General features: G+C 60.5%; 2 protein-coding genes across 4 annotated transcripts in view; both read right to left on the bottom strand.

Annotated features, from left to right (window-relative positions):
• Positions 1–104: 104 nt before the first annotated feature.
• Positions 105–25,571, bottom strand: IL17REL (interleukin 17 receptor E like). 3 transcript variants are annotated; one of them, XM_070453544.1, is made up of 16 exons: positions 25,391–25,571; positions 22,468–22,495; positions 9,391–9,540; positions 9,139–9,245; positions 8,834–8,948; positions 8,559–8,603; positions 8,166–8,302; positions 7,768–7,839; positions 7,632–7,686; positions 7,002–7,165; positions 6,888–6,932; positions 6,600–6,657; positions 6,120–6,292; positions 5,877–5,957; positions 5,635–5,692; positions 105–4,285 (listed from the first exon to the last, which is right to left on the bottom strand). In XM_070453544.1, the coding sequence occupies exons 1-16, from the start codon at positions 25,490–25,492 to the stop codon at positions 4,260–4,262; spliced, it is 1,416 nt and encodes a 471-aa protein (XP_070309645.1). In that variant the 5' UTR covers positions 25,493–25,571; the 3' UTR covers positions 105–4,259. The 3 variants fall into 3 exon arrangements, with proteins under 3 accessions (XP_070309645.1, XP_070309644.1, XP_070309643.1); XM_070453543.1 differs by lacking the exon at positions 105–4,285 and adding an exon at positions 4,296–4,432 and having other exon boundaries at positions 6,129–6,292; XM_070453542.1 differs by lacking the exon at positions 105–4,285 and adding an exon at positions 4,296–4,432.
• Positions 22,468–26,697, bottom strand: part of TTLL8 (tubulin tyrosine ligase like 8) — a 65,551-nt gene continuing 61,321 nt past the window's right edge. The window contains exon 15 of the mRNA XM_070453541.1: positions 22,468–22,495. The gene's annotated coding sequence lies outside the window, so the exon portion shown is untranslated. The remainder of the gene's footprint in view (positions 22,496–26,697) is intronic.

The raw sequence follows: 26,697 nt of genomic DNA on the forward strand, positions 1-26,697 counted from the left end.
CCAAAGTTATGGCAGGGGAAATTTGGGGGTGATGTAACTGTGTGTATCCTGTGACAGTGACAGCTATCCAAATGTGTTAAAATTAAGAAAACTGTACACCAAAATCAAAAAAGTCAATTTTTAATGGGGGAGGGAGGATAAATAACATTTCGCCCTACACCTGAAGCTAACACAACATTGTAAATGAACTACACTCCAATATAAAATAAAAATTGAATCAAAACGTCAATTTTACCATTTAATAATTAAAGTGAGACACACAAGATATTTTAAAATCATGTTTCAGGCAGTGTTTACACGCGCCAGGGCTTTCTCCTTCGCACGCGTTCTCCCGCGGGCGAGGGCACCGCGGCGCGCTCGGGCCTCGGGACGCACAGCCTAGCGCGCGCCCGGGAGCCGATCGCATGTTCTGCGGCCCCTCCCGGGAGGGTCAGAGGCGTGGCAGACACTGGCAGCCCACGGCGAGGGAGGCGCCCTCACACAAGCTCCGCTCAGGCGGTGCGGGGCGGCGGGAGACGGGGGGCCCTGGAGCCCAGCCCCGGCTCGCTGCAGAGGCGACGCGAGACTCCGCAGACCCTCCTGAGCCCCCCATCCCCCTCCCCGCCCTGCTCCCGGAGGCCTCGAGGCTCGCTTCCCGCAGCAGCCGCGGCCCTTTCCCCTCGCCTTCCAGGGCCGGCCAAGCCCCAGCCTCGTCCCGAAGGCCCGCCCCGCAGCTGCCCCCCTCCCCACCTGCTCCCCGGCAGGCCGCTGGCGCCCCCGCCCCCCCACGCCGGGGGATCCCGACCCTCCGCTGAGGGACCCGGCGGAAACCAGAACTTGAGGTTGGGCGGATCAGTGGCGACCGGCTCTGCCCCCCACCCCTGGTCCGCCCCGCGGCTGAGCCCCAGACGCTTCTGGGGCTCGAGGGCTGGGAGCGCCGCGGGCGCCCGCGCCGTCGGAGCTGCAGGGGCCGCCCGCCCAAGGCGCCAGGTGCCACTTCCCGTTGGAGAGGCAGGTGCACCCACCCGGCGAGCTGCGTCACCCCAGCGCCTCTTTCCCCACGGCTGGGCACACGCCCTCGCCAGGGGTCACGGCTGCGCACACGCCCCAGGGCCAGACGAGCCCCCAGTGTCCCTGCCCCGCGGCAGTCATCCAGTCCCTGGCGTCTCCCAGGTCCCACCTCCCCTCTACCCGCGTTCTTGCGCGGAGGGTCCTCGCACCTCCAGTCCACCGCGCGCCGCCAGCCCCTTCCTGCACACCCCGCGCCCAGACGAGGCATCCTCCGGCCCGGGGGTCCAGCCTGGAGCCTGCTCCCCAGGGGGGCCAGTGTTCACACCCGCCCCACCACCCTCATGTCCTGTGCCAAGGTTATGTCAGTGGCACCCAGCGAAACGTGGAAAAATATGTTTAAACGTGCCAATGAAGAGTTTTAGAAAAAAAAGCGTCAGTCGTCTCAAAGTAATAAACAGCCATTTTAAAAGAATTAATCAGAATCTTACTGGAAGCTGTGCTCATGATGGTTCTTCAGGAACGACTGCCCTTCGCGTTCTGACCAGAAGAGGGGGAAGGGGGCGCCTGTTGCTGGGGGCTGGCGGGTGGGTGCACACCTGCCCGAGAGGTGCCCCCGAACCGTGGGCACTGCTGTCAGGAAGCCCCGCTGCCAGGACCCAGCGCCCAGCCCTGCCTGCCCAGCTGCCTCCCCTTCCTCTGGCGACTCCACTGAACACCCAAACCCTGGCCTCGGCTTGACCTCCGGGGACCAGAGAGCAGGCAAGGACAAGCTGCTCCACACTCCTCGCTGCAGAACCCAGCTCACGACAGCAGCCCACTCCCTCTACACAAGTACCGTTCCTGCAAACCAGGACCCCCCTCGAACCACCAAGCACGTTGAATCCTAGCAACTTCGAGGTATTGCCCGTTTCTTTGGTCATACTGGGGACCACCCTGCTCTAAATGGCACCCTCCCACACACACTTCCTGTTTGCTTTCTTGGCCTCCATCTTCTCACACTGGGCACTCATATAACTGATAGGTTCAGCTGTGTGTGAGCTGTCTCCCCCGTGCAGAGGTCAGCTCCAGGTAGGTGACTGATAGCTCTGTTTGCCCTGGGTTTAGGGCTGAGAATCCCTGACCAGCTCAGGGCAGACCAGACGTGGCCCCCAGCCCCAGGGCCGGTGCTGTGTGCTTCCAGTGCTGGGGCAGGGCGGCGCCCAGCAGGTGCTCAGGCACTGCTGGAGGAACGAGGGGTTGAACAGGTGAGGCACACAGACCCGGTTTACCTGTGAGCTCTGGCGGGGGGAGGAGGGAACCCGTCATCCCTCGCCCTGGGGCCTGAGCGCATCATACTCTCCTGCAGAGGTTGGCCAGGCTGGGGAGGGGAGGTCCTGCTGAAGGAGGGGCCTCTCACTGGCCGCGGCAGCAGGCCTGTCGGGCTCCGGGGGCGTGAGGAGAGCCCAGCTCAGAGCCCTGCGCTGAGTGCCACCACCATGCGGGGGCAGCACATACTGGACAGCAGGGCAGCTGGGACCCTGGGGCACCCCTCCCCACCTCAGCCCTGTGGCCAGGCAGGTCCTTAGTCCTGGAGAGGAGGGAAGTCATTCCCCTTGTCTGCGCTTCTGGTTCCCCTACCTGGGATGGCCAGGGCTGCTGCGAAGTCGTGGGGGACCCTGCATCTGGTCAGTTCCCAGCACCCGCCGCCCCCAGCCCCGCCAGCCAACCCACCCCTCCCACCTCCTCCAGGAGGTCAAGGATTCCTTCCGAGGGAGGCCCTGGGTCAAGGCCGCAGTCTCTGCACAGGCAGGGACCCCGAGGTGGGCCAGGCATGCGAAGCCGGAACTTGTGGTGTGGGGACCTTGGTCCCCACCTCCCTCTGTGCCTTGATGGAGAGGGGGCACTTGGGGTGGACAGGGGTCGCCAGAGGACAGCAGGAGCACTTGCGTGAGCCCAGAGCACAGCCCACCGGCCTGCCAGGGGCCAGGCCTGGCCAAGGTGAGGGGGTTCGGCTGCAGTCACACTCTCCACCCCACTTCAGGGGGCACACGCGGCCCCGTGGTCCCCCAGTCCCCACGAGGGCTCCCTGGCCCTGCCGACCCCTTCCCTGTCCTCAAGGGAAGCAGCGAGCCAGGCAAAGAAGTTTCTGAGCGAGGGGGTACATGGGCTCTGCCGACCCCTCTTGGTCGGCTGGGGGCAGCAGCTCGCACTAAGGGAGTGATGACGAGACGTCCAGCGGCCTGCGTCCAGCTAATGAGGCACAGCCCAGGCCGGGCCTGGAGGTAAGTGCGCATGCGGAGCCGCAGCCCAGCATAGACCCGGGGCCTGGAGGTAGGTGCGCATGCGCAGACACAGCCCTGCTTACGCCCAAGGGTGGGGCCTGGCCCCCCCCCCCGGTCAGGTGAAGGTGACTCCAGACAGCAGCCTGGCGGGGCGGCCCGGTGGTCCTTATGAGCTGGCAGGAGGGTCCTGTGAGGGCAGGCCCGGCCGGCTGACTGCTGGGCGACCCCTGGTCTGGGACACAGAAACGTCGCTGCAGGGCCAAGGAGCCCTGTGGCTCTGAGCAATGATGGCGCGTGATGACCTCAGGGATGCGGCATGTCTGAGAATGGCTCGTCTGGGCAGGTGGCCCCTGAGGCCAGCGGAGTGGCCGACTCTCACCGCACTGTCCTGGCTGGGGGCCTGGGGAGTGGAAGGTGGTCCGAGCTCTGGGGGCGTGGGTGCAGGGTGGGTGCTTGGGTGGTGGGCGTCAGGTTCTTAGCAGTCTTTGAAGGGTGGGGGCTGGTGAAGGCCTATTCTGGGCCCCAGGGGGCACCCAGGGTGTGGACCCCAGCCCGTGTATGGGTGTCCTGGCCCCCCAGACCTGGTCAGCTCCAGGAAGGGTGGGGTCACACCCTGCACTCCAGAGAACCTCGTGTTCAGGGTCAGGGATGCTGGCCCTGACCCCAGGTGGTCCAGAGGGAGCCTGCACCAGGCTGAGACGGGTGCGTCAGGGGCTAGGCCATCTGGGGAAGGGGCTACCCATGGAGCTGTTCTGTTGGCCCCACTCAGGATTCAGGAGGGGCTGGAGGGCCTTCCTCTGACCCAAAGTCCCAGAACGGCCCAAGGGCCCGAGGAGCTGCAGACCTTTGGAGACCCGAGAGGTACACAGGCCCTGGTCTGGGGCCACTGCATGCCCTGAGGCCTAGCCTTCGCAACAGAGGCCTGGACTGTCCAGATGTGAGCTGGCCCCTTGCCGCATGCCTGCAGTCGGGCCTGGCGCCCACGTCTTCTTGGTGAGACACTTGGCCTCAGGCTGCTGTCCCCTGGGTGGCAGCTGGGGAGAAAGGAACGGGGGGGCTGGCTCAGGCAGCCTTGTGTGGGGCATAGACCCCCCTCCTCCAACCATCTGGTGGCTCAGACAGTAAAGCGTCCGTCTGCAATGCAGGAGACCTGGGTTCGATCCCTGGGTCAGGAAGATCCCCTGGAGAAGAGAATGACAGCCCACTCCAGTATCCTGGCCTGGAGAATCCCGCGGACAGGGTAGCCTGGCAGGCTGCAGTCCATGGGGTTGCCAAGAGTCAGACACAACTGAGCAACTAACACTTTCACTTTTCACACCCCCCCAGCCTACCTCCGACTATGAGGTGGAAAGAAGGAGAGGGAGATGAGACGCCACCCTCTCAGGACCCCCTGCCCGGTCCTGCCAAGCCTGTGCCCGGGCAGCAGGCAAACGTCCGTCTTCGGGGGACTCCACCCTGACCCCAGGAGCAGTATCCCCCCAGGTGCCCCGGCTCCAGCTGGGCCCAGGTGCTCTCACTGTTCACAGGACTTGCCCAGTGTGGCACGGGGCTCCAGTCATGGCCCCAGGCTACCCACCACGCCATGTCACTGGCAAATATTGGAGCCCGGTCCAGACACGAGGCTCTTAGGGGTGACCATCTCCCCTTTGACCTGTGATCTGCTGGGGCAGGGAGGTGAGGGTGTGGTGGGGTGGGGTGAGGGGAGAAGCAGACGTGGGACCGGGGCGCCCTGGCACTGCTGAGACTCAGCTGTGCTTGGAGGCCATTCGAGACTTGCCTAGCTGCCCATCAGTGGATGGGGTGGTGAGAGCCCTGGATATGCCCAGACACCCCTCTTTCTGTCTGCTTTTCAACACTGGAAAAGGTTTTCACTTGAAGGTGAGTGTGCCTGCTCCTCACTCCCACTGCCCGTGTCACTCACCGCCCCCCTACCTCCGGCCCCAGGCAGGAATCACCCTCTGGGCCACACCCAGGCCCCGTAGGCTTAGGGTTCCCTCTGCATCCTGCCAAGTCTGAGGTTCCAGGAATCTGGGACTCCTGGATGGGCGAAGGGTGGGCCACGAACTTCCAGTTCCTGGGCAGTTGGAACCAGAGCCCAGGTTGGTGGACACTCAGGGAGGAGGACGCAGCACCCATGACCCGGCGTGAGGCCCTGGAGGGTCCTTGATCATCCAAGTCAAGGCTCAGAAGCCTGGCCTGACGCTGAGGCGGTGGCCCCTCTGTCCTCCACCTCCTGTGCAGTGTGTCCCCCCCTCATCCTGACAGTGGGAGATGGGGCTGCCAGGGGCCAGTCTGGGTCCGGCCCTTGACCCCTGGTAGCCCCGGAGCCCTGTCCTCCCAGCCCCAGCCCCCGCCCCCGCTGAGGCCTGGCCTGAGCGCTCACCGCACTGGAGGTTGCAGAGCTGCTGGGGAGCCGAGAACTGGACATCGGTCCTCCTGCCCTGCAGGTGGGGGCAGGGTAGAGAGAGCAGGTCAGCACAGCCTGCAGCCCGCCCTGCATGGCCGCTCGTTCCCTAGAAGCACCACCTGGAGAGGCTGTGGGGCTGAAGGGACCCCCCAGAGCAGCTCAGGGCCCTGGGCAGCTCCTGGGAGGTGGGTGGAGGCTGGGCAGGGAGGTACACCTACCTGGATGCAGGTGCTGGGTGCGCAGGCCTCGTCCCTGGGGATGTCCACAAAGGCCACTGCAGGGTCCTCTGTGGGGTCACCCTGTGTGGGGAGGGGTCGGTCACAGGCAGTGGGGGCGCAGACCAGGCTCCTCCAGGTCACCGTGGCGCTCGCCACCCTTGGCCCCGCAGGGACTAGCTCCAGACTGCAGGGGAGTTGGGGGTCAGCCCCACCCCCAGGTCGCCAGGACAGTGCCCACCCCACCTGGCTCACAGAGGCCGCAGGGACGGGGGTGGCCTGGAGCAGTCGACGGCAGTCGGGGGGCCACGTCTTTCCCTGGTGACACACGCACACCTGGAAGCGGGCGGGGCTGGACGAGAAGAAGGCCACCCGGAGGCGGCCCGGAGCGGGTGCGGGCTGGACGGTCATCTTCCAGGCTGTGGGGGGCAGGGGTGAGGCCCAGCACCCACCCACCACTGACCAACACCCTGTGTCTCGCCTCCCTGATCGAGAGGCGTTTACACAAAGGAAAGGGCCGTCTTGGCTACTGCCACAGTGCGAGGGCCCTTGACCAGCCTCCCGCCTGCACCCTGGACGGCCCGCCCCTGGAGGGCCCGCCCCTGGAGGCCCCGCCCCCGGAGCGCCCCCGTCCCGAGGGCCCCGCCCCCTGGAGCCGGGGAGGGGGAGGGCCCCGCCCCTCGGAGGCCCCCTTCCCCTGGAGGCCCGGTCCCAGGGAGGGCTCACCTGGGAAGCGCGGCTGCTTGAAAGGGCACCTCACTTGGAAACCCAGGCTCGTGGAGAACTGCCGGGATGGCGAGCGACAGGTGTGGCTATGTGCGCAGCGACAGGCGGGCCTCCTCCACGGCCCTCTAGGACTGGTCACAAACCCCCGCCCCCCACTGTTGGGCCAGGAAGGGTTAGAAGGGCTGCTAGGGGTCTGGACCCTGGGGCTGGGCAAGGCAAAGGGAGACATGTGGCCGTGGGTCCCTTGTCTGGCTGGGCACGAGGCAGGCTGTGGTCCGGCCCACTCACCTTCAGGCAGAGCTGGGGCTGCGTGTCCACGAGCGGGTACTGCACCTGAGGGGCGCTCACGTCAGGACCCTGGCCGTCCATCCCCGCCCCCATCCCTGCCTGGGGGACACTCACCTTGCCGCGGGCCGGCCGGCCTGAGTGCTTCAGCTCGAGGCAGTGGGCCCCTGGCCCTGGCCGCCAGCACAGACTCACTCGGCCTCTCATGGGGCAGGCGGGCTCCCAGCTCAGCACCTGGCTCCCCAGGTGGTAGTGGATGGCGTCCCAGAGGCTCTCCGTGTCTGCAGGGACCCTCCCCCAGGGCTGGAGTCAGCAGGACACTGTCCTAGCTGCTGACGAGCCACCGGCAGGCGTCTTCTCCGGTGGCTTCAGGACCAGGCCCCACCCAGTGCCCTTGGGTGCCCTGTCGACGAGCCCCCCGCAGCCTCCGGGAGGCCCCCCGCCCCCCGCAGCCTTGGCTCTCCCAGGTGGCCAAGCCATGGCGCGCGTGTGCGCTTGTGCGCTGGCTGACATGGACGCTTGCATCCACGCAGGGCTTCCACCACCTGAAGGGCTTGCCCAGAACACAGCTCTGACTACTTACTGCCTGAAGCCGTCTCAGGCGCTGAGGCTGGGTCTGCCCGCTCCTCTCAGCCCACCTTGTGTCAGCCCCGCGCTCTGAACCAGGAGCCCCTACTCCTGGGGACCCCGGACTCGCCATCTCCCACCCCTCCCTCCTCGCTCTCCCCGGCACCGCAGGACCCTCACCATCTTTGAAGGGGCAGGTTTGGATTCGCACCGCGTCGGGGGTCGCCGACCAGACCTGCGGAAGGGGCTGGGATCAGCACAGGGTCAGCCCATCTTCTTGTCCACTCTCGGGTGTCAAGGCCGCGCCCTTACTGACCTCAAGGCACAGGCACGACAACTCTTGGCTGTAGGGCAGAGAGACCCTCCGGGAGATACTGTTCCCCGTTACCTGCATCCGAGGGAAGGCGCGTGGGCGCGGGGCGGGGGCTGTGGGCGGGGCTGGGACTGCGGTCTGGGCAGCGGGAGAGGACAGGGGTGGGCGGGCCTGGTGGGCGGGGCCGGGGCTGTGGGCGGGGCGGCAGAGGACAGGGGTGGGCGGGCCTGGTGGGCGGGGCCGGGGCTGTGGGCGGGGCTGGGACTGCGGTCTGGGCAGCGGGAGAGGACAGGGGTGGGCGGGGTCTGGTGGGCGGGTGGGGTCTGTGGGCGGGGCGGCAGAGGACGGGGGGGGGGGGCGGGGGGGGCAGGTGGGTCCTGGTGGGCGGGGCTGGGGCTCACCAGCACTGGGGTGCCCGCGTCCTCGCAGGTGAACCGCTTCAGACAGAGCCGCGCGTAGTAGTCAGTGCCCCCAGACTCTGGCACCTGTACTAGAACGACCTTGCGGCTGCGGTCCACCCAGTAGGAGAGCTGCTCAGCTGTGGGAGGGCAGGAGGAGGGGTCACGCTGGGGCCAGAGGTCACCACGCACAGGGCTCCAGCTGTCCTGACAGCCTGCATGTGGTGACTCCTGCCAGACCCAGGCATCTTGGAAGTTGCCTGCCTGGGGACCCATCATGAGTTCCCATGTGAGGAGGGCAGAAGAGCCTGGTAGGAGGCCTGTGGGTGCCCACCACCACCCGAGGGTCTTCCCAGGGGCATCGGGGCTGGGGTCCCACCTGGGGAGGGACCTCACCGAAGCAGTCAGGCACATTCTTCCCCACGTCCTCATCTCTGCAGTCTGCGAATGACAAGGGCAGGGTTGGGCCCACTCTGCCCCCGGGGCCACCCTCCCTCTGCTGGTGTGATTTCCAGAAGCCCACCCCTCCAGGGAGACGGCAACCCAGAGCTAAGCAGATGCACTTGTTGGGACCTGTCCCGCCTGGCCTATCCACTGCCTGGGTGAGTCCTGCCCCAGGGAAGTCTCTGGAGGCTGGAGGGCAATGCTCATGCCAGCTCCCTGGTTCCTACCTTCCATGTGGTATTGCTGGCCCAGCTGGACCCCGCAGAAGTGGGGGACAGTCCTCAGGGTGACGTAGAGGGTCTGGGCCACGCCCACCTCGAAGCAGTCAAAGTGCACCTGGAGCTGGGCAGGGACGGGGTGAGCTGTGGACCTGGGCCTCTACCCCCGACCCCTGGCCAGGCCAGCTCCACATCGCACACCTGGGACCCAGAGTCTGGGGTAGAGGAGGGCAGCGAGAACCGCCAGGGGACAGCTGTGCTGTGGGCACAGGCTTGGGGCTGGACTGGCGGGCCCGGGGCAGACGCGGCCTCACCTGCTGCCCCGCCTGCCGGCGGGAGGCCCTGGGAACCCGCACAGTCTGGCACTGCGTCTCCTGGGTGTCCAGGCTCGTGGAGCAGGCCTCCAGGCCCTGCAGACTCTCTGTGGAGAGAGGGCCCGCGGGCTGTCAGACCGAGACATCCCCTGTGAAGGCAGCGAGCGGATCTCCCAGCCTGCCCTCAGGTTGCCATGGGCAGAAAAGGAGCCCTGAGCCCCTCGCGCCCCAGGAGTGCCCCGTCGCAGTCACCGTGCAGTGTGAGGGAGGCGTTGACACGCAGGAGCAGGAAGCAGCTGTCGGGCGGGGAGCACTTCATGGCGGTGGAGAGCGCCAGGGCCCCCAACACGGGCCTGGGCATGGATGCTGGGGGTTGCCGGCAGAAGCTGTTGAAAATATTTTCTGTTGGGGGGAGAGGGAGGCTAAGTGCCAGGGTTGCTGGTGCCTGGGCTCTTCCCTGCAGGTGGCCAGGTGGGGAGGGGCTCTGGGGCTGCACAAATAGGGGTGGGGTCCTCCCTACTTGCCCCAGTGCCGTCAGAGAGCTAGGCCCTGGGCGAGTGACGGGCCCAGGTGGGCCTGCCTGCACCATGTGCAGAGCTGTGTGCTGGGCCCAGGAGCGGGGCCCCCACCTGGCCGGCAGAGGGGCAGAGGTGGCCCCGCCAGGCGTGCTGGCTGGCCCCATGGGTTCCAAGGATGAGTAGCAGCACAGGTCTGCAGGGGGCGCCCGGGCCTGAACCCGAACTCATTGCCACCCTGTCCGTGGTCAGGCGGCAGCACCGGCACAGATGGCTTGGCCCCAGTGGTCAGAGCCCTGGAAGCTGGGGCCGGACCGAGCGCCATGCAGGCAGCTGGGGTCTAGCTTTCAGGCTCTGGGGCTGAGCGGTATTTTCAGTCTTGGCTCTGCCTGATCTGCAGGCAGATGCTTCAAAGTCAGTGGGGTTAGTTCCACGGGCACCACCATGCCCCGGAGAGCCCTGCACCCCACGGAGGTGGCAGCCCAGGTTCCCTCTGGCACTCAGGACCTGGTGTTCCGGTCAGGTGACATGTCAGGCGGTGTGTGTGCTCAGTGGTGCCCAGGCCCCAGGCACACCCCAGGCAGCATGGCAGGAAGACCTGCCCTCAGGCTGATGGTCAAGGGGAAGCAAAGGACAAAGGTGCCAAGGCCCTTCCTGTGCTTCAGGGGGAGGGGGACACGGGGGACCAGGGTGACCGGTTGAATGCATGAGGGTGGGGGAAGGGCACAGGGCGCACCCAAGGCCGTCTCCCCCCGCGGCAAGAGGAGCCGGAGTGAGGGGTCCCCGCAGCCATGGTTGCTGGACTCCCAGACCTTGGAGACAGGGGCCAAGGCACTGCTGCTGAGACCCAGACAGAAGAGCTGGCCATCACTCAGCGGAGCCCCAACCTGACCAGATCAGACGTGACTCAAAGAGGCAGCAGAAACTGTGAGGTCTGAAACGTTCCTGGGAAAGAAACCAGAGCTGTGGACCCCGCTGAGGTCAAGGTGGAGTCACGGAGCTCAGCCTGGACAGCAGGCGAAGTGTGGCCTCAAGACCTAGGTGTGAGGACATGCAGGACAGTGATGCCCACGGAGGGGCAACCCGGGAGCCTCCCGGAGCCCGCTGTTCTGCAGCGCTGTCAGGGATGGGGGAGCGGCGTTCAGGGCGCCTGGTGCCTCCCCGAGAGAAGAAGTGGGGCAGATCTGGGCAGAGGCAAAAGGCCGGAAGTGGCCAGAGTTTGCAGGACGAGCACGGGAGGATCGCGATGCAGAGAGCCGGGGGGGTGTTTGGCAGAGCAGGGATGCGCGCGTGGACTGAGGAGCGCAGGAGAAGAAGCCACAGGGGCTCTGGGGACAGAGTCCTGTCTGCCCGTGGGGCTGGGCTGTCCCTGCTCCCAGCCAGACTGCAGACCCTGGGCCTCACGGGGCCCTGGTGCAGCGGACGCAAGAGTCTTGCTTCCGTAAGAGAAATAACTAGCTGTGGTCACTGCTCTGATCTCGCCTAACAGATCTTGAAAGAAGGACCCCAGAAGGATTAACCTGTTTCCAAGTAACGACTGTATTCCAGAAAAGACTCAAGAATATTTGTGAGGATAAAAGTGTATATCTAGCGTGTGTGTGTGCTCAGTCACACAGATTCCGCCTCTTTGCGACCTTGTGGACTACAGGCAAGAACGCTGGAGTGGGGTGCCATTTCCTCCTCAAGCGGATCTTCCTGCCCAAGGGATTGAACCCACGTCTTTTGTATCTCCTGCATTGGCAGGCGGATCCTTTACCACTGAGCCATCTGTGAAGCCAGGTAAAAATCCCAATCTACCATATAATAAAAAATTACAAGTTATGCAGAGAATCAGGAAAACAACCTGAATGAGGAAAAAAATCTATTAATTAAAACTGACACTGGTGTTAGAATTAGTAGACAAGAATATTAAAGCAATTATTATAACTGTATTTCACACGCTCAAAAAGTTAATTAATGGTAGACATGAAAGATTTTTTTTTCAAAAAAAGTCCAACTTACAAGGATGAAAACTGCAATGTCTGAGATGAAAAATACATTAGCTAGATTAATAACAGATTAGCCATTGGAAAAAAAAAAGAGAGAACTTGACATAGCAATAGAAAACACCCAAAAGTAGGTGGAGAGGGATGATGGTGGAGGTGGTGATGGTGATGGTGATGGTGATGGTGATGGGATGATGATGTAATGATGGTGGAGGTAGTGATGGTGATGGTGATGGTGATGGTCATGGGGTGATGATGTAATGATGGTGGAGGTGGTGATGGTGATGGTGATCAGGTGATGATGTAATGCTCTGATGGTGGTGGTGATGGTGATGGGGTGATGATGTAATGATGATGGTGTGGTGATGGTGATGGGGTGATGATGTAATGCTCTGATGGTGGTGGTGATGGTGATGGGGTGATGATGTAATGATGAGGGTGGTGGTGGTGGTGATGGGGTGATGATGTAATGATGAGGGTGGTGGTGATGGTGATGGGGTGATGATGTAATGCTCTGATGGTGGTGGCGATGGTGATGGGGTGATGATGTAATGATGATGGTGTGGTGATGGTGGAGATGGTGGTGACAATGGTAAGGAAATAGAACAGTGCTTCGGGGAGCTGAAAGACAACTTCAGGTGATCTAATATATGTATAGTTAGAGTCCTGGAAGGAATGAGGGAGTGAAAAAACTCCTTAAAAAAGGATAGAAAATTTTCAAGCTTGGTGAGAACTATACACTCACAGATCCAAGAATCCTGAGGAATGATAAGAAATATGAAGAAATTACAGGCACAGCACAGTCTGTTTGTTCAAAGCCAGAGTAAAGAGAAAACTGTAAAGCTACCAGAGGGAAAGACATGTGAGGCACAGTGGAACCAAGGCAGGGGAGAGGCAGACTTCTTTTGGGGAGCCACGCGAGTAAGATGATGATAGGCAAAGACTCCCCAGGACTGAAAGGCAAAACCCACCGGCCTAGCATCCCACCCCCATCCAGGCCTGCGTGCCTGACTCTCAGCAAGCATGCTTCGAGCGCAGGGGGAATGCAGTCCTTCCGGCAAACAGAAGTCTGCTGGCAAAGAGCGGGCTCGAGCCCACAGCTCTCACAGAACGTAGAGTTTATCCCAAATGGACTGTCAGACTCAATGTAAAAGCTAAACTACCAAACTTCCAAAAAGAAACCTGTTTTTAAAAATCTCTATGACCTTAGGTAAGGCGAAATTTTCTTAGACACAACAGTGAAATTGTGACCCATAAGAGAAAAAATGGGTAAGTTGGATTTCATCAAGCTTTCGAACTTCTCTTTGAAAAACCCCAGTAAAGAATGAACAGACAAGTCAGAGACTGGGAGAAAGCATTTGCGAGTTGTGCGCCTGTTCAGGAGCTTCTGTGCAGAACCGGTAGGAGCTTTCCAAAGCCAGCGAGGAGGAGGCCGGCAACACGTCCGCCGGTCCTCCACGGGGAGGGGCGGGGCTGCAGGACCCCAGCGCCCCGATGACGGAGGTTTAGAGAACGATAAAGCCAGCGAGCAGCTGTTGGTGTTCAGTCACTAAGTCGTGTCCAACTCTCTGTGACCCCATGGACCGCGCATGCCAGGCTTCCCTGTCCTTCACTGTCTTCCTGAGTTTGCTGAAACTCATCTCCATTGAATCGGTGATGCCATCCAACCATCTCATCCTCTGTCGCCCCCTTCTCCTCCTGCCATCAGTCTTTCCCAGCATCAGGGTCTTTTCCAGTGAGTCGGCTCTTCACATCTGGTGGCCAAACTAAGCGGGTAGTTGCTCTGCCTTTTCCTATCCACGTGTGCTGGCAGCTCTTAATGGGGGTAAAATCCTCCCCGCTGGTGAGAGCTGTGAACAGTCGCCTGCCCCGCTGGCCTGGCCCCCACCGCACACCCAGCCCGCTGTTGCCCTGGGGCTGATAAACCCGAACTGCGGGGTCAGGTGGGCGATTCAGAGCGTCCTGGGGGGACAGTTCCCAAGGGCCATGACTGGAACTGGAGCAGAGGCTGCCTGCAGGAGGCTCCAGGGGCTCGTGGTCACGCCCGGGAGTGGGGGGTTAGTCTGGCAAGGTGGGGAGTGGGGGTGAGGAGCGCTGTGTCCCCAGGCCTGACGTTTCCTTGCTGAGAGGTGCATCCTCGGAGCCTGCAGCTTCAGAACCCTCTCTCATCTAGGTTGCCCCTTGTGTGTGTGGAAACGTCCTCCTCTGTGCAGAAAATGAGAAGGCGGCATCTTTTGACCTTTACTGGGAGAAATACAAGGACCTATTGCAGCCAATCAAGCAAAGGATCAGAGTCAGAAGGAAGAAAGGGTGGAGCCATAGGAGAGCATGGTGACCACGGGTGCCAAGAAGCTGGCTGTATAAAAGTAAAAACAGGCTCTTGTCCCCAGTTAAGCTCACAGCTCAGAGGGTGTGTAGAAGAAAGTGATGCGACGGACTTCCCTGCTGGTCGAGTGGTTAGGACACAGCACTTGAACTGCCTGGGCATGGATTCAGGCCTTAGCTGAGGAACTAAGACCCCACAGGCTGGGCAGAGCAACCTCACTGTGACTGTGTAGAAGGCGTTGTGAACCCCAAATTCTTCATAAAGATTAAGGAGAAGTAAATACATGTGATCTCATTTGAAGGTTTAAAGCCATCACCCAGAGGCATACTAACAGAAGGCCTAACAGCTCGGCTGTATCTTAAAAAGGAGAAATATGAACTCAGAAGGAAGAAGTGGGTTACAAAGGGAACTGAGAACACAGGAACGGTAAAACACGGAGGTGAATTTAACTGTGCGTTGTCAGGGCAGGAGGAGAGAGAAGGGCTCCGTGCGTCTGAAAAGCCGTCGGGGGTTTCCTTCTGCATCCCACAGGGGCCCGTGCTGTCTGGACCGGTTCTACTGACAACTAACAACTAACAACTAACAGTGCTGGAGGGAAAAAATACATGTAAAAAACTCACATGTAAAACTACACACGTGAAAACATACACGTAAAACACACGAAACATAGCTGTAAACACATACATGTGGGAAACAGGCATAGACAACTTACATATACATGTGAATACATACATGTGAAAAAACTTCTCAAAGCCCGTGAGAGCTGATAGGGGCATCAGGGTCCTCAGCATCAAACCCGAGGGAGCGGGGGCGGGGGACAGGCTGCCTCTCGACCGGACCAGGAGGCCCAGGGCCGCCCCGTCTGGTGATCAGATCGGGAGAAACCTGCTGCCTCCTCCAACCCTGGACCCAGCAGGACGGCAGGGACGCGGAGCTTCCTGGGGAGCCTGCAGCCTCCGCAGGCCTGGGGGCCAGCTCCCAGCGCTGGTCTGCACCGAGGCAGATCTAAGGAACTTCAGTCTAGGGCTTAGAAATGGTCCCGATGGTCATAGGTCAGTCCCGGTCCCACTGAGAAACAATGGGAACCCGGTCTGCGGGGAGAGGCCTGAATCCTCGGCCCGGGGATGGCAGAGGCGTTCCTGAGGAGCACGGAGCAGACTTCCGGCTGCACGGCGTGGGCTGTGGGGTCTTAGCTTCTCACTCAGGGACAAACCCCAGCCCGCAGCGGGGAAAGACAGGGCCCTCACCGCTGGACAGCCAGGGAACTCCCTGGGGCAGACACGTGAGAGATGACCAGCCTCGCAGGGGCGAGAGTGCCCAGATACACGCCGCAGACGGGTCCACGAGCCTCCACAGGGCCACGCGGGTTTGGAGCAGTTCCTCGGGCAGTCCTACTGCTCACCAACTCAGGACGGAGGTTTCATTGCACTTTCTGCACAGGACCTCAGCATCTCCTTTCTTCCAGGCTTGACTCTCAAGAACACAGGGGAGAACACCATGAAACTGTGTCCCGCCCTTTGCCGTGTTCCCAGCGCTGTGTCTGGGTGCCAGCACGAGCCGCGGGGTGGGCGGGAAAGGGCCGAAGCCTGTCTTTGCGTAGACGCACCTCAGTCTCTCCTGGTGTTTATGGCAGGGCCCTGTCTGCATGGTCAGGGTGCTCAGCTGTGGATACCGAACTGTCGCCCCTTCCATGCATGTTCTCAGCGTTGCAAACAGCCCTGCATTAAATCCTCACCCCGTTTCCCATCCGACCCCTCCTGGGGTCTCGTGGTCGGATGCTCCTTCCCTAGGAGGGGCCCTTGGGACAAGAGTCCGTCAGTCCCGGCCTGTCAGTATCTTCATGCCTGAAGACCAGTTTCCTGTTACGGAAATCTATTTGATGTGTAGTATTGTGTAAACTTAAGGAGTACAACATGCTGGTTTGATGCATTTATATGTTGCAATAATTGCTGTTGTAGCAGAAGCACCCACATCAAGTCACATAATCATCTTCTTTTTTGTGTGGTGGGATGAGTTAAGATCTAGCCTGCTAGCGGGTCCCGTGACCCTAGCACAGAACTGTGTCTACCGTCCTCAAACCACCTGGCCTGCTAGCGGGTCCCGTGACCCTAACACAGAACTGTGTCTACAGTCCTCAAACCACCTGGCCTGCTAGCGGGTCCCGTGATCCTAGCACAGAACTGTATCTACAGTCCTCAAACCACCTGGCCTGCTAGCGGGTCCCGTGACCCTAGCACAGAACTGTGTCTACCGTCCTCAAACCACCTGGCCTGCTAGCGGGTCCCGTGATCCTAACACAGAACTGTGTCTACCGTCCTCAAACCACCTGGCCTGCTAGCGGGTCCCGTGACCCTAACACAGAACTGTGTCTACCGTCCTCAAACCACCTGGCCTGCTAGCGGGTCCCGTGACCCTAGCACAGAACTGTGTCTACCGTCCTCAAACGATGCGCGGTGGTTTGGCTGTCCCTTCTCTTCTGGGGTACAATGTGGCTCTTTGAAAAATCTGATGTACTTTCCTTTCCATTTGGAATTGCTAAGTTCTTTTCGCCTAGATGCCCAAAGATTTCTCACTTTGTCTTTAACACCCGCCATGTTGCTCGGTAAGTTTCCGCGTCACGGATTCGGGGCTGTCCGTCTCGGGTCCAGCGCCGGGTGTTGAGGGTGCCTGCTGTCCTTCAGTTGCCGCTCTGCGTGTCTGCTCCGTGGCTCACTTGCCTCCAGGGGCTCACAGCACCTGCGTTCTGGACTCCGCTGCCTGTCTGCAGCATCTTCTATTACTGACACGTCATTTCATCTCTTTTGATTATTTTTCTTTTCAAACTTCACTCGTATTCTTTTCTCAGCATCTTTAGTTATTTACTCACTTTTGGTTGCACGGAGTCTCCGTGACTGTGCACGGACTTACCTCCGTGGTGCTGAGTGGGGCTTCCTCTCGGCTGCGGTGTGTGGGCTGCTCGCTGCTCCGGCTTCTCTTCTGTGGAGCATGGGCTCCGGGCCACGAGGCCTGCAGTGGCTGCAGCGTGCAGGCTCAGAAACCGTGGTGCTCGGCCTTCGTTGCTCTGAGGCATGTGCGATCTCCCCGGACCAGGGACCGAGCTCTGCATTGGACTCTAGTCCAGTGCGCCATCAGGGAAATCCCTTGTAATCTCGATTTAATTGAAATAGAGTTGATTTACAATGTTGTGTTAATTTCTGCTGTACCGCAAAGTGATTCAGTTATACATATAGATACATTCTTTTTTTAAAAAAGCTTTCTTTTTCATTATGGTTTATCACAGAATATTAAACATAGTTCCCTCTACTACCAGTTCAGTTCAGTTCAGTCGCTCAGTCATGTCCAACCCTTTGTGACCCCATGGACTGCAGCATGCCAGGCCTCCCTGTCCATCACCAACTCCCGGAGTCTACTCAAACACAATATGACATTTCTTTTTTATTTTTTACAAAATCTCCTTTTCACCTTCTATTTCTCTCAAGGCATTTAATATTCAGTCTATTCACTACTTCTAACGTAGTCTTCATTTCTGCAGTGATTTTTTCCTTTATTTTTAAGCCCGAGTGTTGTCACCTCATTTCTGAAATTTCCTAATTTTTGTTCCTATTGTTCTTTAACATCTGTATCCAATTCTTGAGTATTCTAACATTTCATGCAAAGATGGGCACAGTAAAGGACAGAAATGGTAGGGACCTAACAGAAGCAGAAGATATTAAGAAGAGGTGGCAAGAATACACAGAAGACCTGCACAGAAATCACGACCCAGATAATCATGATGGTGTGATCACTCACCTAGAGCCAGACATCCTGGAATAAGAAGTCAAGTGGGCCTTAGGAAGCATCACTACAAACAAAGCTAGTGGAGGTGATGGAATTCCAGCTGAGCTATTTCAAATCCTACAAGATGATGCTGTTAAAGTGCCAGCAAATTTGGAAAACTCAGCAGTGATCACAGGACTGAGAAAGGTCAGTTTTCATTCCAGTCCCAAAGAAAGGCAATGCCAAAGAATGTTCAAACTCCTGTATAATTACACTCATCTCACATGCTAGCAAAATAATGTTCAAAATTCTCCAAGCCAGGCTTCAACAATACATGAACTGAGAACTTCCCAATGTTCAAGCTGGATTTAGAGAAGGCAGAGGAATCAGAGATCGAATTGTCAATATCTGTTGGATCATACAAAAAGCAAGAGAATTCCAGAAAAACATCTACTTCTGCTTTATTGACTATGCCAAAACCTTTGACTGTGTGGATCACAACAATCTGTGGAAAATTCTTTAAGAGATGGGAATACCAGACCACCTCACCTGCATCCTTTGAAACCTGTATGCAGGTTGGGAAGCAACAGTTAGAACCGGACATGTAACACGGACACATGGACTGGTTCCAAGTTGGAAAAGGAGTACATCAAGGCTGTATTTTATCACCTTGCTTGTTTTACTTATATGCAGAGTACATCACGCAAAATGCCAGGCTGAATGAAGCACAAGCTGGGATCAAAATTGCCAGGAGAAATATCAAGAACCTCAGATATGCAGATGATACCATATTAAGGCTGAAAGTGAAGAGAAACTAAAGAGACTTTTGATGAAAGTGAAAGAGGAAAGCGAAAAAGCTGGCTTAAAACTCAACATTCAAAAAACGATCATGGCATCTGGTCCCATCACTTCATGGCAAATAGATGGGGAAACAATGGAAACAGTAACAGACTTTATTTTCCTGGGGTCCAATATCACTGCAGATGGTGACTGCAGCCATGAAATTATTATTATTATTATTATTATTTTGCAGCCATGAAATTAAAAGACGCTTGCTCCTTTGAAGAAAAGCTCTGATCAACCTAGACAGCATATTAAAAAGCAGAGACATTACTTTGCCAACAAAGGTCTGTCTAGTCAAAGCTATGGTTTTTCTGGTAGTCATGTATGGATGTGAGAGTTGGACCATAAAGAAAGCTGAGTGCAGAAGAATTGATGCTTTTCAACTGTGGTGTTGGAAAAGACTCTTAACAGTTCCTTGGATGGCAAAGAGATCAAACCAGTCCATCCTAAAGGAAATCAATCCTGAGTATTCATTGGAAGGACTGATGCTGAGGCTGAAGCTCCAATAGTTTGGCCACTAATGTGAAGAATGACTCATTGGAAAAGACCCTGATGCTGGAAAGATTGAAAGCAGGAGGAGACGGGGACGACAGAGGATGAGATGGTTGGATGGCATCACTGACTCGATGGACATGAGTTTGAGCAGGCTCCAGGAGTTGGTGATGGACAGGGAGGCCTGGCGTGCTGCAGTCCGTGGGGTCGGCAAGAATCTGAAGTCTGAACATGACTGAGCTACTGAACTGAACTGGCTATTTTAAACACTCTGAAGTTACACTTGCGGGCGTGCAGGGTGTTCTGGTGCGCCTCCCTTGCTGTCGGGGCCTGGTTCTGCTCCTCATTCTCTTTAGCCTCGTCAGCGTCCGGGGCCCGTCCCCACAGCCCCCTTGGCCACGTCTCTGTGAAGGGCGCTTTCCGCGCCTGGAGCCGCGGCTGGGCTCCGCGTTCCGCGCTGCGCGCAGCGCCCTCTGCTGTCGCGGCGGGGCACGCGCTCTGTCGTCGGGTTGCCCGCCCTTCCTTCCGCGGCCCTCAGCCACCTGCAGCTGCTCTTGCCGGGCTGTCCCGGAGCCTCTTGGAGCTTCTCCGTGCGGGGCCGCCTCCCAGGGGGCCTGAGCAGGCGCGGTGTGCTCCCCAGTGGTGCTCACCGCTGCTGGGTTCAGACTCCCCTTTCCTTCTGTTGCCCCTCCCACCCGGGGCCCTGGGGCCTGTCTCTGGGTCTGGAGCGTGGACCCTGCTTCTATTTGATGCCCTCCTTGCTCTTGCATCTGGATTCACGGCCGCCTCAACGACACTGCCATCTCCCAGGACAATTTAGGAAAGAAATGAAGCCGAAGGGTCACCCCCCCAGAAGTCAGCGTCCAGCTTAGATCTACTCATCCAGTGTGCAGGTCCGCAGGTTGGGGGGGCGTAGGGAGGGGCCCCCAGGACTCAGGGTGGCCTCGCTCAGGAGGAGAGGCCTTCGGGGAACCGCCCGCACCGCGTGGAAGCCTGAAGACGGGCGGGGTGGGGGTGGAGGCGTCCGGCACTTGGTGTGGTCACCGCGGGATTTCCAGGCAGCAAAGATCGCAGTTGGGCGCTTGCCTCACGGCACACAGAAACAAGCGCTAGCTGAACCAAAGACCTGAGTCTGAGAACCAAAACTTTAACAGAGAAACACAGGAAGACAGGGAGGAAGTCTCTATGACCTCAGAACGGGGAAGACTTCTTAAAAGATCCCCTCCAATTCACGAAATCCTGAGGGGGAGGCGTGTGAATACTATTGCATCAAAACTGAAGCGTGTGACTCTCAGCCTGAGGCCGAGGAGGAGGAACAGTGGGAAGAGCTGTGACGCGGGGTGATTGCCGTCGCCACGGGAGGAGCCCACGCAGATCTGTGTTGTCAGAGACACACAAACGGAGACGGGAGTGTGTGGGGGTCCCTCACGAAACACCCTCCATACCTGCCAGAACCCATACTGCCCCCGCAGCGGACCGAGCACGTGGGCCAGGCACGAGCTGTGGCCCTGCCTGGGGACCCCGCCCCCAGAAGCCCTGCTGGGGGCTGACAAAGCCCGGGAATCCGTGGCGAGCCCCCTCTGTGCCCCCCATCTGGAGAGAAGGAGGCTGGGCGGGTGTCCTGCATTTTCACGGCTCCCACTGGGCTACGAGGGAAGGGAGGGGCAGGGAGGGAGACCGTGATGGCCCCCAGGTCCCCTAGAAGCCGAGGGCCCCTCCCCACAGCCCCACCACCCCCAGGGCCTGCCCGGCCGAGTTCCCCTTGCCCTCGCATGCCTGGGGCCATCCTGACATCTGGCCCTTGCACACAGCAGGTCCACGGGGGAAACCCCATGGGTTTGGGGTCAGTGAGTGAGGCGGGGGTCTGAGTAATCTGGGGGTCCATAGGGAGCTGCCCACGTTTGACCAAGACTGAAGGAACATCACAGACGATGGAGTGTAGAAAACATAAAAACAGTGTGGAGGAGAGGACAGACAGGGAGGAAAGGAGGGAAACGAAGACAGCATGTGGGGGGGAGAGAGCGGCATGGCGGGACGGAGGGAACGTCCACCGCGAAGGGACACAGTGTCAGGGACACGCGGGCCCAGCTCGGTGGTCACAGCGCAGGGGGCCCAGCAGAGACGGGGCGCGAGAGCCAGTCAGGGAGCCGGACACCTCATCTCGGATCAAATGAGTACAGTGAAGATGGCAAATCAGGAGATGTGGCTGACTTGGAATGATCACAGCAAAAGCCACAGAGAAAGACGGGAACGAGGAAGCCGGTGGTGTCGCCAGAGCAGAGGCCTGCGCTCAGGTGGGAGTGGAAATGCGCCCTGAGGTTACGGAACAACCGCATCGTCTAGCCAGAAGCTCGCAGGGATCCAGGAAGGGCCCAGCCTGGGCCGGAGCGAAGCCTGCAGGCCCCTCGGCAGAAACACCGGGGGAGGGGGTGGGGGTGGGCTCGGGCTTCTCACCCTTGCGGGGGTTCTAGGCACAGGCTGTGACCTGATGATGCCGTTCAACCCCACAACTGCTGACTGCAGTCAGACACACCAGTGACAGGGGCCTGCCTGGGGTGGGGGCAGGCTGTTGGCTCAGGGATCTGCGTCCTGTCTCATCATCCCACTCCTTAACCTTGGGGGGTCCTCGAGAAGTAACCCCTCCCGCGGCAAAGAAACATTCAATTAAAGTTTAGCCATTTCTTTGGTTTTTCCTATTAAAGTAAAATTAAAATACTGATTTTAAATGGAATAAAGTCATTTCACTTTTATAAAATCTTTGTTATCTGTTTATCCAGGAACAGTATATTTGCCTACAAAGATGTCTAGAACTATGTCTTCCTAGGATAAATAGCATTTATTTCTCTAAGAGGGCTTTGGAGCTAGATTTATTTGAACTTTTCTGCTTATATATTCTACGTCCCCTGCGTGCATGCATGCTAAGTCGCTTCAGTCGTGTCTGACTTTTTGCGACCCCATGGACTGTAGCCTGCTAGGCTCCTCTATCCATGGGATTCTCCAGGCAAGAATACTGGAGTGGGTTACCATGCCTTCCTCCACTGCGTCCCTTATGCCCCTTTCTAAATAAAATATAAAGTGTCTGCAAAGATAATAAAGCTATTAAAATAGGATGTCGTATTAGGGTAAGCAAAAAAGGGGCATGTGATAAGAAAGTGGAGGTTCCATGTATTGCTGGTGAGGTGGAGACTGGCGTGGCCACTTCGCAAAGCAGCAAATTCCAATAGGACCCCGCGACTCCCGCGTCCAGCAAGCCAGCAGCTGGGCGTGGAGGGGGGCCGTGCCCTCCTGCCGCAGGCGGCGGCAGGGATGACTCTGCCAGGTGAGGTGGAGGGGGTGTCAGCGCTCCTGCGAGGGAGACCCTGGCCACGGGAGGAGAGGGTGACACGGACCAGGAGGCCTGAGATGTACTCACGGTTCACGCGGCTCTTGCAGGCGAAGCCCTGCAGACAGAACATTGAGAGGGAGTGAGGGGTCAGCGGCCGCCTCGAGTCACCCCCAGAGCCCCACCCGGCGACCTGCGCCCCTGGACCTTCAGGCCCACCCCCAACACACGTGGTACTCCAAGCACCGCAGCACCCCCCAGAGCTGGCGGTGTGGGGCCCGGGTGCAGGGAGAGAGCAGGTTGCAAGGACCCGGCTCACGCCAGGCAGTGACGCCTTGGGTCAGGTGGGAGATGAGGGGGCTCAGGAAGGTGGGGGCCCCCTCGCGGGCAGAAGCTCCAACAGCTGGGGGCTCCTTGCCGGCACAGGTGGGGGTAGGGGTCTGCTCCTCCTCCCTGGGTCTGGGGGGCAGGCGCTCCTGGGGGTCCATCTCCAGTGCTACCCCCCTTCCTAAATAGTCTTCATTTTGGAGTAATCTTAGGTTTATAGAAAAGCTGCAAGGATGGCATTGAGCTTCTCCCAGTGACCCCGGATGCTAACACCTGGGTAACCGGATGTCACTCCTGGCTGCGCCCCAGACTCTGGGCCCCCTGTCCCCACCCAGGCACCTTGTCTGCCCCAGCCTTTTCACCATCACCCCTCATCCCCCCCTTCTTCTGATCATGACATCCCCCTGAGACACTAAGGCCGTCAGCCCCCAGCTGCACAAACCCCACTGAGGTGACCCCAGGGGCCTGCCTCTGGTCCTCGGGCTGAAGAAGGTGACCGGGGGCGGGGGGGCCCGGATGGGTAAAGGGGCTGCACCTGCCTGGGTGTCCCGCCCAGAACCCGACCGAGCAGACAGGCGGAGGGTGAGACGGCCAGTCCAGCGGGCCCAGGGGCCAGCGGGCGACGCGGGGTGGGCCCAGCAAGGCAGGGCGGCCGCGGGCCTGGGCCACAGCCCTGCGTGGCCACCTCGGTCCTCCCACAGCCCCGAGGCCTGGAACCAGCCCCCGCATCCCTGTGGCCTGAGTCCACCCCCTCCCAAGCTGGCAGGGGCTCCAGGGAGTGGGGAGGTTGACCTGTGTCCTGGTCCTGGGGCATGGCCGCCCCTGGAGACCACCTGTGCTTGAGGACCACAGAGCCACCGCCCTGGGTTACTGGTGGGGATGGGTGTGGTCTGGTGCTTGGACCTTGGGTGTCCAGAACCTCCCTGGGGCAAAGGTCAAGGTCAGAGAGCCCCGGTGGATGGTGGCGCCTGGGGGAGCTGAGGGTGGCGGATGCGGGAGAGGGCCGGTCTGCGCCTTTTGTCGAGGTGGGCGGGGGCGGAGAAGCGGCTGCCCCTGCCCTACCCCCCACCCTCGGGGGTTTCCACCGTTGGGCTTCTCGGGGCTTCCCAGGTGGGTCGGCAAGGGGGGCGGTCTGTGGGGAGGGGCCCAGCGGGCCTGGTCCTCACCCTGCCGCCCCATCGGATGGGGAGGACAAGGTCCTAGGTGCTTGGGGCGGGGCCCCGACCGCCCCCCAGCCCCAGGCGCCCCGTGCTCAGCGGTTCCTCTCCCCACCTTCCTGGCCCCGCCCTGCCTGAAGGCTGTCAAGGCCCAGAGCACTTCGGGGGTCTCTGTGCAGGTGGGGGGGCTTCAGAGGCGGCCGAGGCAGCCCACCAACCTGGGCCTCCTGACCCCTCCCCCAGCCCCTCCCCCAGGCCCTTCAGGCTCTGTCCTCTGCTCTCCCCATCCCACACCCCCCTCCCTTGATCCCGCCGCCCCAGCTGGGTGCCAAGGCGGTGCCCGGGCCCAGCCCTCTCCCTGGGTGGGGGGCCGCAGCGGGCTGGGGGGCTCCTCCGGCCTCTCCCCCCGCCCCAGCCCTTCCCCCACCATCCAGGCCCACCCCACGGAGGGAGCCCTGCACACCGCTGCGGCCTCACCGCTGTCCCAACACCAGTCCTCCGTGTCTGGGCTTCTCAAACCCCGTATTTCAAAATTCCCGTATTTCCCTGAGCCCAGGTACTACAGCCGCGTCTTAAGATTCATCCTGGCTTCTTCCTTCCCTTGAGGTCTGGGACCCAGTACTGCAGCTCCACCTCACATTGCCCCCGAAGCAGCCCACCCTTTCACCATCACCACGCACCACCCCTATTCATCCCGGCTGTTCCCTCTGCACCCACCAGTCCCACCAGGAACCAGAAGGACCCGCCATGGGTCCCTGCACCCAGGACCTGAGTCCCACTTCTGAGGCTCTGCCTGACCCCTGGCCCCCCGAGGCTGCCCTGTCCCTCCCTGGACCCTCTGCCAGACGCACTCCAGGCCCTGGGGAGCTGCCTTGCCTCCTGACTCGGGGCTGACTGTGTGCCCCAGTGTCCCCCGAGCTCTGGTGCCAGCTGCCACCGCTCCCCGAGCCTGCTTGCCCTGTGTCTGCCCCGGTCCCCGCTGACCCCCACCTGGAGGAGGGCCCGTAACTGGGGCTCCCCGGCCCCCGGCCCAGCGACCAGCCTCCCCAGTCTCAAGCTGGGGTACCTCTGAGGACAGGGTGCTGCTGGCTGGGGCACCGTGAAAGTCCCAGGACACCACTTCCGAGCCACATCCTTGCCCCGTGGTGCCTTCCCACCCAGAATGAGCTTGGTGCCCACGGCATTTCCTTAGCTGGGCGTCCACACAAGCCCGGACACCGCCCTAGCCCGCATCCCAGGTGATGAAACGGCCCTGTGAACACAGGATGGGCTGTGCCCCAGCATGGCTCCCTGGGAAAGGACACTTATGGGGCCTTGGTGCCCCACACGCTCCAGGCAAATGCTTCCCCAACTGGCACCGTGGGTCAGGCCACCACCTCGGGGGAGCCGTGGGCCTCCGACCACCCACCACCCCAGGCCCCGGGCCCCTTGCTAGTCACTCTGAGTCGCGTGTGTAGCGGGGCCAGGCCAGCGGCCAGCCAGGCGGAGGCAGGGCCCCTCACAGGAGAGTTCAGCAAGGACAGGCTCACCTGGGAACAGGAGAGGCCGCATTCCGTGACCCTGGGGACGGCCAAGCTCTGGTAGGTGCCCCAGGTCAGGCAGAGCAAGGCGACGGCGCGCCCAGCCAGCATCTGGCCCGAGAACGGTGCCCGCCAAGCACGGGCACGAGGGGCGGCCCGTGGCGGCTGTGCCTTGCCTTCCTGGCCTGTGGCTCAGCCTGGAGTGAGCTCGCTCCTGGGGCAGACACTCCCCCTCCCAGTGGGCCGGCCACAGCCACAGCCCACAGCTTCCGCCTGCAGGCTCTGGCCCCTGGCCAGACGCCCTGGAGTTTCCAGGCTGTCAAAGGAGACATCCTGGAACTGTGGGGCTCTGGGGTCTCCGGTGGCTGGGTGCCCCTGGGGCTGGCAGCCGGGGCAGGGCTGCCTGTGGGCTTGGGGAGCCGCCCTGCACCCCCCATGATTCCTCGGTGTCCCCCCCCCCCCCCCCGCCGCCCCGTCTCTCAGGCCTCTGTCCCAAAGTCGGGAGATGGAAGGTGGCCCTTGCCCCGGTCGTCAGCCTCAGCGGGGCTGGCAGAGAGGTGGGAGCCCTACCCGGAACCAGCCCCAGCTCCCACAAGCCTGGGCCACCCCTCCAGTCCTGAGTGCCCCGTCCCTCCTCTGGGTGTGAGAGGCTGCCCCACTTTGCTGAGCCCTTGCTCCGCTGTCCATCGCCCCAGAGAGCGCTGCCCCGAGGCTGACTCTGGGGCCTGGCTTGTGCAGGGAGCTCACTCTGTCCCTTCTCCATTTGGGTCGTCTGTGCAGAGACCTCCACGCAGGCGCTCACAGCGCCCTGCCTGCCCCCAGCCCTAGGCTGAGGTGTGGCCCGGGGGTCCTTGGTCTCCTCCCCGGGTCCAGCCTGCCTCCCTCACTGGCTGGCAGGTCTGAGCACCTCTGGCCCCAAGGGCACATCCCCTGAGTCGAGGCATGGAAAAGAGGGAGTTGCTGGAGAGCCCGGACACCCCTCCAGGGCCCAGGGAGCTGGGGATCTGGTTGGAACCCCAACAGGGTGCTGCAAGCGTGGAGGGGAGCTGACCCAGCTGGCAGCACCCCCGGGCTGGCTCCCTGGGGGGCCCAAGGCCCTGGCTGCTCGCCTGTCTGTCGCCCACTCGTCTGACCTGAGATGGGAAGTGGACTCGGGCCACAGGAGGCAGGAACCAATATGGGAAACCCCGATGGAGCTTAGTCCTCGGAGGTGGGACCCGCCGGCAAATATCACCCAGGACCATGGTCTCCACTGCCTGCGCCCCCACCCCTCCCAGAAGCCAGAGGCAGAGCCAGTGGGGGATGGAGCCCTCGGG

The sequence above is a fragment of the Odocoileus virginianus genome, chromosome 23 (genome assembly GCF_023699985.2).
Source record: "Odocoileus virginianus isolate 20LAN1187 ecotype Illinois chromosome 23, Ovbor_1.2, whole genome shotgun sequence".
Classification (NCBI taxonomy): Eukaryota; Metazoa; Chordata; class Mammalia; order Artiodactyla; family Cervidae; genus Odocoileus; species Odocoileus virginianus.